At 37.3% G+C, this 17,575-nt stretch overlaps 1 protein-coding gene across 1 annotated transcript in view; it reads right to left on the bottom strand.

Annotated features, from left to right (window-relative positions):
* Positions 1–17,575, bottom strand: part of CACNA1E (calcium voltage-gated channel subunit alpha1 E) — a 667,319-nt gene that overhangs the window by 126,560 nt on the left and 523,184 nt on the right. Inside the window, exons 10-14 of the mRNA XM_056815619.1 lie at positions 16,579–16,694; positions 7,379–7,432; positions 6,537–6,626; positions 2,037–2,246; positions 822–934 (exon numbers count right to left, since the gene is read on the bottom strand). Coding sequence (XP_056671597.1) covers positions 822–934; positions 2,037–2,246; positions 6,537–6,626; positions 7,379–7,432; positions 16,579–16,694 — 583 coding nt within the window. The remainder of the gene's footprint in view (positions 1–821; positions 935–2,036; positions 2,247–6,536; positions 6,627–7,378; positions 7,433–16,578; positions 16,695–17,575) is intronic.

The raw sequence follows: 17,575 nt of genomic DNA, 5'->3' as shown, positions 1-17,575 counted from the left end.
TCAACTCCTTACTTTCTCTCACCATTCTCATCCTGCCAATATCCAAAAAAAAAAATTGCTAATTCTTGTTTTTTCTACCTCTTCATTTCCCACATCCAATTTCCCTCTACTCACATAGACTATCCTGATTTCAGGCTCTTATCACCTGTCACCCACTCAGACCATAGCAAAAGCTTTTCTGCCTCAAATCTCTTCCCATTCCAGTCTATCATCCACACTGTTGTCAAAGTGATTTTCCTTAAGTGCTGATCTATTCATGCCATTCCCCTATTCATAAAACTCCAAAGGCTCCCTATTGCCCTAATAACATGCCAGAAAAAATGATAGAGATTTAATAAATACTTATTGATTGATTGACTGAATAATTGCTTAAAATTAAAAGTTAACAGAGGATACTTCCTCTATCCTTTTCCCTCAGCCAATGACTTCATAGTATCTTGTGGCCTCCATCTATAATAGTCAATATCATTGAGTTTCTCTTTTCCCCAATGGACAGCTCCTAAGGTCCCTCTCCTCATTCTATTTATAAACTGAATTTGCCCCAGAAGCTAATTTGGTAAATTTTGTATCCTTTTACTCAAGCATAAAAACACTATTCATGGTTCCCTCTACAATATTTCACTCTCTTCTCACTCCTAGTTCCAAAATTTAATGGTTAATGGTTCAAAAAAAATAGTTGGTCTATCAGTTCTAATTCAAGCCCCCATTAGCAATTAACTGTTAATTCTCATTTCATGAATTCAGTTGTACATGCTCCACTCCACTCATCCATGATACTAACATTTATGCAAAAAAAAAAGAGATGTTTCAAAGGCACTTACCCCAAAATCAAAGCAATTGAAGGAGGAATGAAAATAAAGGCGTGGCCCCATGCCATACATCTTCAGGGCCATTTCTAAGAGGAAGAGTCCCAAAAACAAAAACTCTGCATAGTCTGAAATTATTAAAATAAGTGTCATTACGCACACAGGTAATATCTCGTCCTTTATCCACAAATTTAAATATTGCTTCAATGGCCACAAATTAGCAATATTCCCACCCAATAAATGAATCTTCAACACAAATAGGACTTATCTTAGGTTCCTGCCAAACCAGTGGCTCTATTTGTGTCTGAGGAATTTTTGGTAAGAGTTGAGCTCGAGGGACAATGAATAACTTAGTTTTCTCTTATCCAACAAGTAGATTGATCATTAGACTCTTAACTTTTAGAACAGAAGTAGGGAAGGTTGTCTAGCAGTTTGGCCTAAAGAAGTTATTCTAATACTTATCACTGCATTCAGACTGACCTTAGTAATAGGTTTCATAAGTAGTCGCCTATATTATAATGTAGGAGTATAATGTATAATGTGTACTATTTGAGGATGCATCTTTTCCCTCACATATTTCCCCTGCTACTTTTTGGTGTCTACTACTTCCAGCATTAGTATAATATTAAGATGATTCCTGTGATGAAGTACATACATGGGCATCATACAGTGATGGCAGAGATTCTAGGTGCTTCAAAGGCTATGCAAGTAGAATACAACCTCTACTAGTCCCTACCAAGCTGTTAAAGATTCAACTGTGAACCCTTAAATCCACAGAAATTTATGTCTGTTGCTAAAGAGTAAGTTAATTATGGAAATGTTCATCATCAAAGAGTTGATAATCAAGTGATAAATTTTGTGTCATTGAGTTGTCTGCCTAGGCATGGAAAGATCTTGATTTGAATCATGGATGAAATCACAGATATTTGGAATATTGAGTTGTTCAAGAAAGGCACTCTGCTATTTGGAAGAGGCAGCATCAATTAGCAAACACAAATGAAGTAGTTTTGCTGATTAATTGATAGACAGAGTTGGCAACATTCGGGATAAAGCTGTGCCCCTTACAGACAACATCATAAGGGTAAATATCTTCTCCAGTCCCACAATGCTCTTTGGTGTCACTGATAGAGAGAGAATTCTGGACTGAGTAGATTTTGGTCCATATTGAGTTCTTATGTTAATACATCCCAAAGCTCAGTACTGTGCAGAATTCAGACATGTTAAACTTACAGAGGAGGTGAGTGAGCCACAGAGGCTGGTCATGATGGACAATAGCCACACATGCAGTGTTGAGAGCCACGACACTCAAGACCATCCAGTAAAAAACCTGGGATTTGACCATATGACGAATGGAAATTCGCAGAAGTCGCTCCTTGTGCCGGAAATAGGAGGCTCCATCTACTTTAGTACTTTTTATACTGGCACGAGCAAGAGGAGTGCCTGAAAGATGAATAAATGAGAATAAAAGAGTCAGAATTGAGAAGAATGATGACTGACATTTATATGTCATTTAAGTCTGTAACATATATTAAGAGCATTAGCTCCTTTGAACCTTATAACAATAAGGTTATTGATCTAGAAACTGAGATGCAGTGACCTGCCCACAGATCTACTAAGTTTCAGAGTGAGGACTGAAGTCAGTCTTCCTGACTCTAATCTAGTACTCTCTACCTATTATGCCATAATGTCTCTAAGAGGAAGAAAAAATGATGATGTAAGAAGATGGTTAACTTGGGGCTCCTCTATTGCCTGAGAACTGAAATGGAAACATCAATTAGTTTTGAGAAAGTAAGAACATTGTGGATATCATCTAAGATTACTAGCTGGCAAATCATGTAACCTAGTTTGCCTCAGTTTCCTCATCTGTAAAATGAGCTGGAGAAGGAAATGGCAAACCATTCCATTATCTCTGCTAATACAAACCACTCCAGTATCTCTGCAAATAAACCTCAAATGGGCTCATGAAGAGTCAGGTGTGACTAAAGAATGACTGATATGAAGATAGTAATACCTGGATTATCTACATCACAAGCTTGTTATGATTCTCAAATAAATCTCTTTCCTCACTGTTTAATCCAAGATTATTTCCTCAGTCTTCATTCTCTCTTGATCTCTTTGAAGCATTTAACATGGTTGACAATCTCTTGTTGAGAGGTGTTCTCGCCTCTAACTCCAAGTCCCTGAACATTTCTCTCCTTTCCATGGGCCATTCTCTTCTACTTTTTGATTGCTCCATGGTTTTCTTTGCTGACTTTTCTTCCTCTTCTTTTAAAGAATTACCTTGAAGTAATGCATTCTCCAAATCTCTGCCCTTAGCTTCTCCTTCCTATATATATTCTCAGCAATTCTCACCATTCCTATAACTTTGAGTTTTCTTTTTGGCTTAAAAGGGATGAGGGGTAGCCACTCAATAATGTCACTTCTATGGGCATCCAGAAACACTCTGTGGGAGGCTGAAAGCCTCTAAGCAAGACTTCCAAAATCTCTCCTTCTTTTTTGAGGGAAGGGAGGGGATTCTAGTTCTAAATTTACAACTACATGTCTCCACTCAGATGAAACTTCATATTCAAGCTGAAAAGGAATCATCATATTCCCCATACAACCTTCTTTTCACTTTCATATTTAGGTTAATGGCACCATTCACAGAATCTTGAAATTAGAAGGGACCTCAGAGCCCAAAGGGTTCTTTTTTTGTTTTCAAATTTTACATCTTTATTCATCTGTTAAACCCAACATGATTTCATGGAACATGAGGGAAAACTCTAACATTTTCTAATTATGTGTAGAATCGGGCAGATGGCTTTTGTAAGACCTTCATTCTCTGCATTTGAAAAAAGATAATTTTCATTTAGAATTCTGGGCCTTCTTTTTTCTGTTCTCTATAATCCACATTAACTGAGTAGCTTGTACTGATCAGTGAGATTCAGTTTGTTCCAAGGCTCTAGATTATTCTATCTGTCCCAACTGACATCAAGATTAAAGATTGACAGATGCAAGACATATAAAGCTGCTCCACTAACTCCTAGCTCCAATAAACACAAATAGGGGATCAAGTTTTGAGGTTTTGTGATTTAGTTGAATATCTGGCAGATCCTGTCCCTCAGAGTTCAGGGACTCAACAGCTTCACTGGTTCACTTCTAGCTTGGCACAGCACCCAGCATCACCAGAGAAGCAAAGGAGAAAAAGGGGCATGGTCCCAGAAAGACGATGCTTCATCTAAGGACCAAATGTATAGTCTCTAAAATAAATCTCTTTTATAATAGTTCCAAGAGGTACTTATCCAGCTTTTGCTTTAATGACAGGAGGAACGTAAGAGGACAACTAATGCAAACACTCTTTTTACAGATGGAGGAACTGAGACTCAGAGGGATTCAGTGATTTGCCAAAGGCCACAGAGATACCAGTTGGCAGAGTCAGGATTTGAGACCAGATTTTTCTGACTCCAGATCCAGAGCTATTTTAAATATTTCATGCTTCTTCCTTGCTTGAAGAATTCTAGAAAAATGAAACTTATTACCTCTTATTGTAGCCTGTTCCATTTTAAGACAGCTCTTTGTTAGTCAAGTTTCTTTGCACTATGCCTAAATATTCCTCTACGATCACTAGCTAATTCCTAGCTCTGCCCTGTGGAGTCAAACAGAATTAGTTAAACCTTTCTTTCACATAATACAATTAACCTTAAATAATTCCCTGTCCCTGGAGTTCTTCAAATAGAGCCTGTATTATTATTTACATTTATATTCTGGGCTGAGCTTGGCTCAGGCAAGTCCCCTAGTAGTCTAGGTTTGATACTAGAACAAAATAAGGCACTCTTAGGTCCTTAATAATTAACCCCAACACCAACAAAAAGATTTACTCAGACAACTTGGGAGAAAGATATTCAACAAGGACAGGCACTGGGAACCCTTGGAGTTGATTCAGCCAAATGAAATTCCCTTGCAGAAGTTACCCATTGTGATCCACCAACCATGGAACTCATTATGGCTGCTTTTTTTTGTACCCACAAAATGAAGTATTGTCTAAAGTCAGCCAATCAAGTCCCAAGGAAGCTCTCCAAACCTTTTAAGAAAAAAACAAACAAACTAAACTAACTTGTAGGGGAGGAGAGGTCAGGGTATTGTTCCTACCACAAATGTAATGTATTATCAAAGGGATTCCTGTTTGTTAATAATATTTGATGATCTATAAAGCCCACTCTAACTCTGAGAGATGTTAATTTGATGATTCTTCTTATCAGCCATGCTTGAAATCATCTATGACTCCTTCATCAACACTCTCGCTATAAACCAGTCAGGCACATTTTTATCCAGTGTCCTGTTGATTTAGCTTTTTGACTTTCTAATGCATTTAGATTATGTTAGTGAGTACATCTCCTCTCCCACTGGTTGCAAGTAATTTGAAGCCAAGAACCAAGACTTCCCATTTCATTATTCTCTCCAGTGTTTTTCACAATGTAACTACCAAAAAATGATGAACAAATGAATGGATGGCTAGATAAAGGGATGGATAGATGAATGGATAAGTACTTATCATGGTTCCCATTATATATTAGCTACCTAATAAATGTTTATTGATGATTGATAAATGAATATATGCTTCCCCTCTATCTTCTAATGCCCAATGGTTTTCTCTCTGCCTGTCTCTCTCATCTATGGAGTAATAGCTTTTCCTAATTTAATGAGGTAGAAAAACTTGTCCATCAGACAGATTTTCTAGTATGAACTGGGAAAGAACTCCAGGAAAATCAGTTAGAACAGTTTTAATATTATCTCATAGTGTTACTTTACTGTTATTGTTGTTGTTCAGCCATGTTCAAATCTTCAAGATCCCATGTTGGACTTTCTTAGCAAAGATACTGCTTTATGTGTTTTGTCATTTCCTTTACCATCTCACTTTACAGATGAAGAAACTGAGGTCAACGGTATTAAGTGACTTGCCCAGAGTCACACAGCTACTAAATGTCTAAAGCTGAATTATTTGAACTCAGATCTTCCTAACTCCAGGCCTGGTGCTCTATTCACTGTGCCACCTTGCTACCCCACTTGGTTGTTTTCTCTGGCCAAAAAAAATTGACTTCAGGACCTCATCAACCTAGAGTGAACATCGTTTTAGGATCTTCTTGTAGAACGTTCTCCATAGCATGGCTTTTGTAAACATATCAATATGGGAGAGCACATACCTTTAAAGGAGAATATATGTTAGGGTCTAATTTGTAGGTAGAATTCAGACTGCATTATTAATCCTGATATATTTCTCTAGGGCAGGTAGGTGGTACAGTGAATAGAGTGCCTGGCCTGGAGTTAGGATGACCTATGTTTAAATTCAGCCTCAAATACTTACTGGCTTTGTGACCCTGGGAAAGTGTCACTTAACCTTATTTGCCTCAGATTCCTCATCTGTAAAATAAGCTGCTGAAGGAAATGGTAAACACTCCAATATCTTTGGCAAGAAAACCCTAAATGGAGTCATGAAAAGTCAGACATGCCCGAAAAATTACCAGATAACAACAGAAATTCTATTTCTCAATGATGGTGTCCTGTACACATTTTTATTATCTTTAAATCATTTTCACTTAGTAGATACAAAAAACCCTATAGTGTTCCCCACCTGATCCCTACATGGTTTGGTTTCCCTTTAAAGGCTTTTCTCTCAATGCTTCTCTCAAAGATAAGATCTTTCTTTTCACTGAATTTAGGGAGGATAATAAAGCACAATGTGATTCAACTCACCCACAGAGGAGATGTCAACACAGTGTTCATCACTTGAGTCACGAGTCATGGCTTCAGTGCGACTCCTTTTAATGGTTGCCCTTCGGAGCACTACATTCAAAGGAGAAAGAAATCTATGAAATGACCATGTAGTATAGTCAAAGTACCCTGTCCAAATTCAGAGCATTGTATCATCAAACAATCTCTAATTGACATGTTCAGTTCTTTCTATCCTTATGCTTAGTTCTCTCTAACATGAGATTTTGTCAGTTTCCATTCCTATGGTAGGCTATCATCCACCATCTTTCTTGAAGCAACTATGAGTATAAGGCAAGGGTTTCAGAATTAGAATCTCTACAGCAAAAAGGAATCCTGTATTCCTTGTCCAGCACTCTAGAATCTCACTTCTATAAAGTTTAATTTATATAAAACTAGCACAGCAGTATCACCAATCTATGCATTCATCTTCAGGATTTCATGATCAATACCATTCACTCCATCTGAAATGATTAAAAGCCAAGTCATGCTGTTAAAAGACAGCTTCAACCTATGCGGTATCACCATGGCCTGTGCATTTTGCATGCTCATTGCATAGTCTGGGCTTTAATCCTAGTACTTCTGATACATCATGCCCTCTAGAATACAACATCTCTTGGCTTCAATTTTCAATATTTTATGTGGCATTCAGATTTTCCTATGAATTGATTCCCTTTATTCTAGAGTACCAGTAACTGTATGACAGATGAACTTTCTGAAGTCCTAGGATATATCTTTCTTTCTTTGGTTCCTTCTTTTCTTTATAATCAAGAGAATATGCCATGGAAGGGAATAAATGCAATGAGCCAATTTGAGCATTTCCTTACCTTCCAAAGCTGATGTTCCAGAATTTTTGTTTTCTTCAGCCAGCATCACTTCCTCTATGTGAAAACAAATGGTTTAGCAAATTATCTCTAAATACAGTCATTTTGCAAAATGAAAACCCCTTAGGGACATCTTCTCAATAGAGAAAGAGAACAATGAACTCCATAGACAGTCATCAAAAAGGAAGAGAGAGAGTAAAAAAGAAAATGGGCCTAAAAGGTGAAAGTAGGAAAAGAAAATAAAATAGTTATAAATGGGGATATGCTAAGAAAACAAAATTATGTACATGGTGTCTCCTTCAAGGTGTATATAAACAAAGAAAGAATTAATCTTAATAAAAATGAAAAACTTCCCCACAATTTAATTTCTAAATTTCCTATATTTTCTACTTTTTTGAAATTAACTGTTTGTCAGGTATTTGCTTCCCTAACTCAACAAGTCCCTTGATCCACATATATAGTTATAATTTTCTCACATGTTTCTAGGTACTACTATGTTCTGTGTTTCCAGGCATCATTCCATTCTTTCCATAGCTTTCCCACATCTCTTTGGAGAGAGAGAATGAGACATTGATCCCAGGGGTTAGCTGAGGCATCCCATAGGGAAGAGGAGGGCTCAAACCTCCTCCAAGTTTTTCCAAAATAGTGACCATCTCCCCACCAGACAAACACAATTAACAGGGAAGTCTGGAATTTAGAATTAAGTTTAACAAATAATATACATGGGGAATTTTGATCCAAAGATTTAACCCCTTGGTGTCCCCTAAGAATAATCCTGGACATCATGGTGTATCTACCCTTGATCTACTTGAAAATATTTAAATGGAATTCATTTACATTCAATTTAAATAGTCATTCAAATTATATCTGAAAAAAATCACTAGGTCTTTCCACTATTCTCTTCATCTATCATACTGTATCTTTCCTTTATTTCTCAGCCAGATTCTTAGAGGGGAAAAACGCTATCTACAGCTATTATCTCCATTTCTTTTCTTCTCATCACTTCTCAACCTTTTACAATCTGGCTCCTGGTCTCTCTCATCACTGAGATGAAACCATCTTATTAATGATCAAAGCTGATGGCTTTTGATATCTCTGTCTCATTTGGCATTATTCACCTGATCTTTCTTGGACCTCTTCCTATCTATTGGACCCTTTCTCCCTGTTTTAATGTTCATCCATATCATGCCCCTAACTGTGAGTAGATCCTGGGACCTTTATCCCAGGTCCTCTCCTTGTAACTTCTTTCTCTTGATGATCTCATTAGCTTCCGTGGGTTTAATTAGCATCTCTATTTCAACTGGCTCTTAGATCTAATTATCAAGCCTTAGTGTCTCCCCTGACCTTGCATTGACTCTTTAACTACCTTTTGAACATTACACACTGGATGCTCTGTAGATATCTCAAATTCAACATGTCCCAAACTGAAATTATTAACTTATCTCAAACCCCAACCCTCTTCTGAAATACTCTATTTCTGTCAAGCACACCTAAAACTTCCATGTACAAATTTACAACCTCAATTTCATCCATGACTTCTATGGCACTCACTCATCCTTTGTATTGACTTAATCACCACATTTTGTCACCTCTAAAACATTTCCCAGGTTCATCCTCTTCTTCCCACCAATACAACCACTGCCTCATTTAAGTGCTCATTATCTCTCACCCTGACTACTGCAATAGTTTCCTAACTGGTCTCCCTGCCTTAATTCTCTTCCCACTCTAATACATCCTCCACACAGCTGCCAAAGTGATTATTCACAGACCTCAGGTCTATGTCCCCCTCCCCCTTACTCAATAAACTTCAATGGCTCCCTGTAATCACTAGATTAAAATGCAAACTCTTCTCCTGAGCACTTAGAGTCCCTCACAACCTGATTCCAAATTTCCTTTCTAGCTTCCTTACATGTTATTCTACTTTATATACAATGCTGTCCAGGCAAGGTAGATTTCTTGCTGTTTCCCACCATTGCCTTCCTGACTCCATGCTTTTTGTACTCCCTCCTCACTTCTATCTCTCAAGATTCATAATTTACTCTATGGCAGCTCCAGTGCTACCTTCTACACAACGCCTTTGTGATTCTCCTCCGAGTGGCTAATGCCTCCCTCCACATAGGTCTTTTATTTGTTTTGTATGAATCTGTATGTATACACATTGTCTCTTACAAGGAGAGTGCAAGCTCTTCAGGGCAGATATGGCTTCACTCTTGTCTTTGTATTGTAAACCTCAAAATTTCTCAGACTTATGAATGTTAGAGGTTTCCTCCATTGGGGAATCTTCTACTTAAAAAAATTCCCTAGCAGATGGTGAGAACTCTACTTGAGTGTGGGGGCTCCTAACTATGGGAGTGTCCCTGCTCCACCCTACTTAAGACTGCTTTAGGACAGAAACGGCTTGCTAAACAATGAAAAGTACTTTGATCCATGCTTATGGAAGGGACAGGAAGTTCTTTGAGTCATGACTGTTTTAGAATTGATACAATGGGATACTAAGTACCTATAAAGGTGGGGCAACTTGTAAACTACTTAAACCTAAAAGGGTGATAACTTATTCAGAGGTTTTTTCTTAATGAAATTTGTCGACACAGCAGCATTTTTTTCTGACTTACTAAAGAGATTAAAACTACTCAGCTGTGAATTCAAAATGGGCGGTCCTTTAGAAACATCTACAGTGATTGGTAGATATAAGGACTTAGGGGAGGTGATATAGGAGATTTTGCCCTTAAAAAAAAGAGCTCAGAGAAGAGCTGGAGCAGATTCTGAGGGAACTCATTTTGAGAAGACTCATTCTGAGATTCTCGATTTCTGACTCTCATTCTGAAGGAGAGTTCCTTGAGGAGCTCCTCTGAGGGACTCTGTCCCTCTGGGGTAGGAGCTCTGGAGGCTCTTGAGAGAGGCCCTTTGAAGCAATCTCTGGCTGGAAGACTCTTTGAGGAAGGACGCTGGCCTGGTGTCACTAAAATCCTTGTTTAGTCAGACCTTGTGGTGAGTGTTAAAAAACTGACTGATTTCTCTCTTAAGGCTCAGGTTTAGGCCATATTGGCTTGAGGCCCTTCATACTTATTCCTTTCTTACTCTCTCTCTCTCTTTCTTTGATTACTCATTGTATTGTTAATTAAAATCTCTATAAAACCCAATTGACTTGGGTATTTGAATAATTGGGAATATTTCCCTGGCGACCACCTTATATTTGATTTTAAAACCCAAGACACTGTAGTGAAACATATTTCTGTGGTCAAATTTACTCACCCTCTCTTATATCTATCACAATTTATATCTTCCACTATTTTAATCACTACAGTTTAAGACCTCAACCATTTTAAATCTCACAGTATCTCTAATGATTAGGATAACATATGACAAAACACAATAAATTCTTCTCTCTATTCCTCATGTATGACTTCCATCTCTTGTGCTTTGTGTCTTTTTTCCCTGGCCATGGAATATGTTGCTCCCTCACCACTGGCTCAAAGAATCCTTCTCATCCTCGAAAGTGGAGCTCACAAATGACATAGTTCAAGAACCCTTTTCTGATGCAACTCCAATGGCTGTCATGTCTTCCTTCTCTAACCACCTTGGATTTAACCATAAGGTATTGGCTTTGTTATCATTATATGTACAAATACACAGAGAGAGAGAGTATAAATGCATATATCTATATACCTACTGTCTACACCAATAAAATGTAACCTTCTTTAAAGTAGGGTCTTTTTCTTTACTCTTTTATATATTCCTCAGTGACTAGTACAAAGTCCCTAGTACCTAGAACAAAACCAAGAATATAGTTGACATTTAATAAATGCTCTTGAATATACTGATTAAGAATGATTATTTTCAGAGGAAGAACTGTGGGAGTAGAAACACAGAAGAAAAACAATTACTTGATCACATGGGTGGATGGAGATATGATTGGGAATGTAGACTCTAAGAGATCACCCTAGTACAATTATCAATAATATGGAAATAGGTCTTGATCAATGATACATGTAAAACCCAGTGTAATTTCACATTGGCTGGGATGGGGGAGTAGAGGGGAGGGAAAGAACATGAATCGTGTAACTATGGAAAAATATTCTTAATTAATTAAGTAAAATTTCTTAATTAAAAAAGAAATGAGGGAAAAAAGAATGATGATTGACTAATTGATAGTCTTGCTATGAAAGATGTCAACAGAAATCTGGTGAGTTCCCAAATCTAGGGGGATACTATGATTATAGATCTAGAAGTTGGAAGAGACCTAAAAGGTCATTTTTATCTAGCCCCCTCATTTAATGGATGAAGAAACGTAGGCTCAGTAATGCCATTGAATGACTTGCCTAAGGTCATATAAGTAATAAGCATCAGAAGTGGGATTTGAATTCATAATCTCTACTCCAGAGCCCTGGCTCTTTCTTACTTTACTCACTGACTAGCTAGTGGTACAGTTCTGACCTATGCTCATCCCAGAGGTCATGGTGCTAGAAAACATATTAATCTAGCATTTGCAACTGCCAGAAATATATATTAAAGAACTTACTAAATAGATTAGTTAAAACATTGATAAACTGTAGAAATATGAAAGAAAATCACAACTATATTTCCATCCTGCTTATATGCATGTATATTCTATATTATCCAGGAAGCAAAACGTGTTATGGCTTTGATGCTTACACAAAGTACGCCTTTTATACTTAGTCATAAGATTGATAGGCTTTCTTTTAAAAAGTAGACCCTCTAGTTAAACTCTTAAGTCAACTCAAAGGTCAAGAATGAGTGGTAGGATATCCATTTAAGAGAGATTTTAGAGTCAGATAATATATTTAGAGAACATGCTACTGTTATTACATTATGGTACTTTAAATATTTTTTGCAAGCCAATTCATTGTACTGTTTTCTGAAATTCTCTTTACAGTACTCAGTAAATAGGTGAAAGCTATGTGGAGGAGGGGGGAGGCTTTGAGGCAAATAGACAAGCATATATGCTAGTTGTCCATTATCTCAGAATTGTGCTCAAGTGTTCTATGTCTAAGGAAAATCCTCTCCAGTTTAAACTGCCAAGTATTCCTTTTCTGTTCATTTTCAACCATGTATAAATTTCCAGGGAAATGCAACCCATATGTCTCTGATTCACTTATGTTCACTCATGATGGGAAGGGTGAGAAAGAGTAGTTTGATATCAGCTTTGTGTTTTTCTTAGAAAGAGGAGAAAGTCAGCTTTTGCCAACCAGAAGGAGACTTGAACCATCAAGCAGTAAGAGCCAGAGAAAAGCATGCTACTTTGATTTATTCATCCTAGGGCCATTATGGAATTGAGGGTTGTGATTCTAACCTTAGTCCTCTCCTTGAACTCAATACCTGTGACCTGTGTGTTTGTCAGATGGGATCCAAACAGAAGGGAATCAAGACACTTGGAGCATGTAAAGCAACTGTCTGGCTTTACAGGGAAACAGACTCAATCTTAGCAAAGGACCAGTCTTCCATTTGAGAAATATGTAAGGAGATTCATTTTTACATCCCACCCTCATAATAGTAGATGAAGGGAAAAGGATGGAATGAAAGTACAGCCAATTTTCAATTCCTCATACTAATGGAACTAGAGATGAGATACAGGTGATTTCAAATAGGAGATAATATTAAAGTAATTTATGCCTGGCTTTAGAATGAAATATTCAATCATTCATGTACTGATGCATATAAAAATATACTCAATGCTGAAAGGTGGCATGAGATAGTAGATAGAGGATTGGAATCAGAGTCAGAGTTCATATCTGCCTCTGACACTCTATGACTATAGATGAGACATTTCACATCACTGAGGCTCAGTTTTCTCAACTTAGAAATGATATTTCTTTCTGTGTTCATTAGATATACATGATACTCGTCTTACAGAGTTGTCATGAAGTTCATCCAAGATCATGATGATAAAATGCTTTGGATGCTTAAAGTATGATAACCTTAGTATTATTGTTATAATTATTAAATATCGCCCTTAATCCAAATCCTTCCATGGCTTAGCTTAATGGAATTCTAGAGACTCAAAGTTAGAAGAAACTTAAGAATCCATTTAATCTAGTTTATACCTGAAAAATAAACCTGGCTACTTCCTCAACAGGCAACCATCCAATCTCTGATTGAAGACTTCTAATAAGGGTGCCCCTACTTCCTGTCTGGCCCATTGGACTTCTGTATAGTTGTAATCAATATTAAGTTTTTCTTTCTATCAATCATAAATCTGTCCCTCTGTAACATCCATTATTCCTTGTTCTGCCCTCTTTATTTGGTTGTTTAGTCATCTGACTTATCATGACCCCTTTCTGTGCTTTTCTTGGCAAAGATACTGGAGTGGTTTGCCAGCTCCTTCTCCAGCTCATTTTACAGATGAGGAGACTGAAGCAGGCAGGTGCCTAAAATCACATAGCTAGTGTCTGAGGCCAAATTTGAACTCAGGTCTTCCTGACTCCAGGTCTAGTGCTCTACCCACTACCCACCTAGCTGTCCTTATTGCTTTAGAAGTGTGGCAGTCCTGTGTTCTGTTCTGTATGGACAAGCAAAACAAGGCTCTTCTGGGACCTAGCTGGTTGCAAGGAAGGGAAGAGGCTATAAGATCTTTACTACTTTCAGCCTTTACTACTTGGCTTAAATATCCTTTTCCTCAATAGACTCAAAAAGCCAAACATCAACAAATACTCATTTGAAACTGCTTGCTCTAATGTCACCCATGACATCTGATCATTAACTGAAAAGCCTATTCTAAAAATTCTCTTCTTCATTGACTAGTAAATAGCATTTTATTTATTTATTTTTAGTGTAGTTTAGTTTATTATCTCCATATTATTCACTCTTATAAGTGAACCATACCATAAAACCAAAACCCCAAAACATATACCCAAATAAACAAGTGAGAAATCAAATGTTTTCATCTGCATTCCTACTCCAATAGTTCTTTCTCTAGCTGTGGATAGCATTCTTTTTCATAAGTCCCTCAGAATTGTCCTGAATCCTTTTATTGCTGTTAGTAGCAAAGTTTATCACACTTGATTGTTCCACAATATTGCAGTTACTGTGTATTATGTTCTCTTGGTTCTGCTTATTTCACTCTGCATCAGTTCATGGAGATCCTTCCAGCTTTTACTGAAATCATCCTGCTCATCATTACTTATAGCACAATAGTATTTCATCGCCATCATATACCACAATAGCATTTTAAATAATTGACTTGTCCCTTCTTCCAGAATTCGCTCCCTTGATTGTCTTCACTATCACCCAACACTGTTCCTCCTCTTTCTTTTTCTCATCTGGGGACCTAAATGTTATTATTCTCCCAGGTTTTATGCTTGATTATCTTTTCTCACTACACCCTCATCTTTAGTGATTTCACCCATTCCTTCAGCTTTACTTCCTCATCTCTAGCTAAATAACTTCCAAATCTAAATATCTGGACCCATCTTTTCACTTGTGTTTCAAAACTACATTTTTAGTTATTAATTTAACTGATAGGTAAGCAAAATCTTCCAGCTTTGGTTATGTGGTCCCCCTGTTTAAAAACCTTTAGCAGCTTCCCATCACCTACAAAATAAGGACCAAACTCCTTTGTCTTTCTTTCTAGCTGCTAGACCTCTCTGCTACCTCCTTCAGGAAGCCTTTTATAATATTCTCAGCCAGAAACAAATCCCCTTTACTCAATACTCTAATAGGATTTAATTTGGACCTCTCTTACCCTTCTTTCTGCCTTAGGTTATAGTTATTTGCACCAATCTTCCCTATTAAGTATAAGCTTCTTGAAGGCAAGGATTGTCTTATTCATCTTTGTGTGCTAAACAGAACTAAATATAGTGATTTTCAAATAGTTGGAAATAAACAAATGTCTAATGACTGAAAATAAGTTACTGAGGGAAAACAACAAGTCTGTATTACCTCTGTTCTCTAGGAGCAGAGAAGTTGATACTTGGTTGTCATGAAGAAACCTAACATTTGCTCAGGAAGATGACAACCCAAAGTTGAAAATCAAAGGGGTATAAAGTTTATACTGACATAAATAAAAATGGCTCTACTCATAAAGTTCAGTGTCATTTCAGTCAGACATTGGTAGCTTAGTGTTAATACAGACATGCTGATGCACAACCACTTTCCCAAACCTGGACAATTTTTCTGCTACTAGACCACTCACTAAGCAGAGCAAAACATGGATAAAATTTCTATAGTGTCTTCTTGAAAACCCCACTCCTGGCAATGTGGAACTATGCCCAAAGGGCTATAAAACTGTACATACTCATTGATCTGATAATATCACTACTGTGTCTGTATCCCAAAGAAATAATTTAAAAAGGGAAAGGACTACTTATACAAAAACATTTGTGGCAGCCCTTTTTGTGGTGTTAAAGAATTAGAAATTGGGGGAATGTCCATCCATTGGGAAATGGCTGATCAGATTGTGACACATGTTGGTGATGGAAACTATTGTGCTATAAGAAATGATAAGCAGGATGGTTTCAGACAAAAAGCTGGAAAGATCTGCAGGAACTGGTGCAGAGTGAAATAAGCAGAATTAGGTGAACATTGAACACAATACCAGCAATAGTGTATGATGATTATCTGTGAAAACTTGGCTACTCCCAGCAATGGAATGATCTGGGACAATCCTGAAAGACTTATGACAGGGAATGCTATCTACCTCCAGAGAAAGAACTGTTGGAGTCATCTTTCACATCAGTGCTGGCGTTCTGGCTATGTATGATTATGCTCTTACAACAATGACCAATATGGAAGTGTATTTTGCATGACAATAAAAATAAAATAAAAATCTCACTTCTATCCACTCACTTAGCTTCTGGGTCTCCGCCAGAACTAAGTTTCTTATTCCCTGGGAAGTTTGATGTAGCAAATATGGAGATAGAGCCATCAACTTGATCGGATAGGAGCCATAATGGTACCAGGGAGTCTGAAGACACAATATCCAGTATTTTATAACTTCCTGCAGTTTAAGAATGTGTTGACTTTGTAAAATAAAACAGCATGGGTCTCTCTGATATGACTATGACCCATCAAATGCTGAACTCCTTTTATGTAATTATTTATATCCCCTTAGACTATGAGCTCTTTGAGGGCAGGGAATTTATTACTCTTCCTTTCTCTTTAGAGTGTAATGCTATAATCTATGAATAGCAAGGAAGCAAAAATGATTTGGTAAAACATCCAAATTTCTGCTTCTTGTTGGTTCTTACCTGCTTTATCTATCCAGGCTCGATACCCATTCAATTCCCGTTCAATTTGTTGCTGTCTCCGCAGTTTCATAAAGGCTCTACGGTTCTCCACTCTCTCTCTTTCTTTGGCAAATTCCCTGTTAACAAGGAAGTAAAGATAGGTTTTTACTGATGTTTATAGTCCAGGGAAGATTATTCCTGAGAGGAATGGTTGAAGTAGTGGAGGGAGGAAGAAAATGCTAAGCAGATACATTAGAACAAGTCTTTCGCCCATCTGAAATGCTTTCTTCTCCTCTTCCCAAACCCCTCCACCTTAAAATATGCAAACTCAATTCCACTAAGGTTACACTCAACTGAAAGGTGAATGTAATCTTCCTGACATACAACTTTGGTCATGTCATTCCCCTGTTTAAAAACATCCACTACAACTACTTGATTAATCCCATTTCACTTTGGTCACTCATTCCTCTTTTGTCCTCTGAGCACTAATATATTCTATTTACACTCCAGCAATCAGCACTTTCTTATTTGGGGTGTGTGTGTGTGTGTGTGTGTGTGTGTGTGTGTGAATTCAATGCATGGAACACAATACTTAATAAATATTTGTAGAACAATAATTTTTCTTGTTTACAGACTGTATTTTCCTAGATAGATTTTTAGCTCTTTTAAGGCAAGCACTACATCTTTGTACAGTTAAAAAATCTCTATAGACAATGGACATTCAAAATGTACTGGCTTGGGGACATGACAGGAAGAAAAGGTATAGAACTGACCAACCAACAAAGGATGAATCACATTCTATCCTGTCCCAAATATCCCAAATGTATGGAGGAGTGAGAGAAAGTGAAGAATTCAAGTATGTCACCAAATGGGTCATCTAGCCCAAGTTTATTCATCTTCTTACCCTCTATATATTTCCCTTAGTCCCTTCCCACCAAGGGATATGCTTAAGGATATGCTTAAGGGCATGAAGGTGAGGCTAAATTATTTAGAAGAAATTTGCTCCATTGCAGCTTGA

The sequence above is a fragment of the Monodelphis domestica genome, chromosome 2 (assembly GCF_027887165.1).
Source record: "Monodelphis domestica isolate mMonDom1 chromosome 2, mMonDom1.pri, whole genome shotgun sequence".
Classification (NCBI taxonomy): domain Eukaryota; kingdom Metazoa; phylum Chordata; class Mammalia; order Didelphimorphia; family Didelphidae; genus Monodelphis; species Monodelphis domestica.
This window is presented reverse-complemented; position numbering and strand designations above follow the sequence as displayed.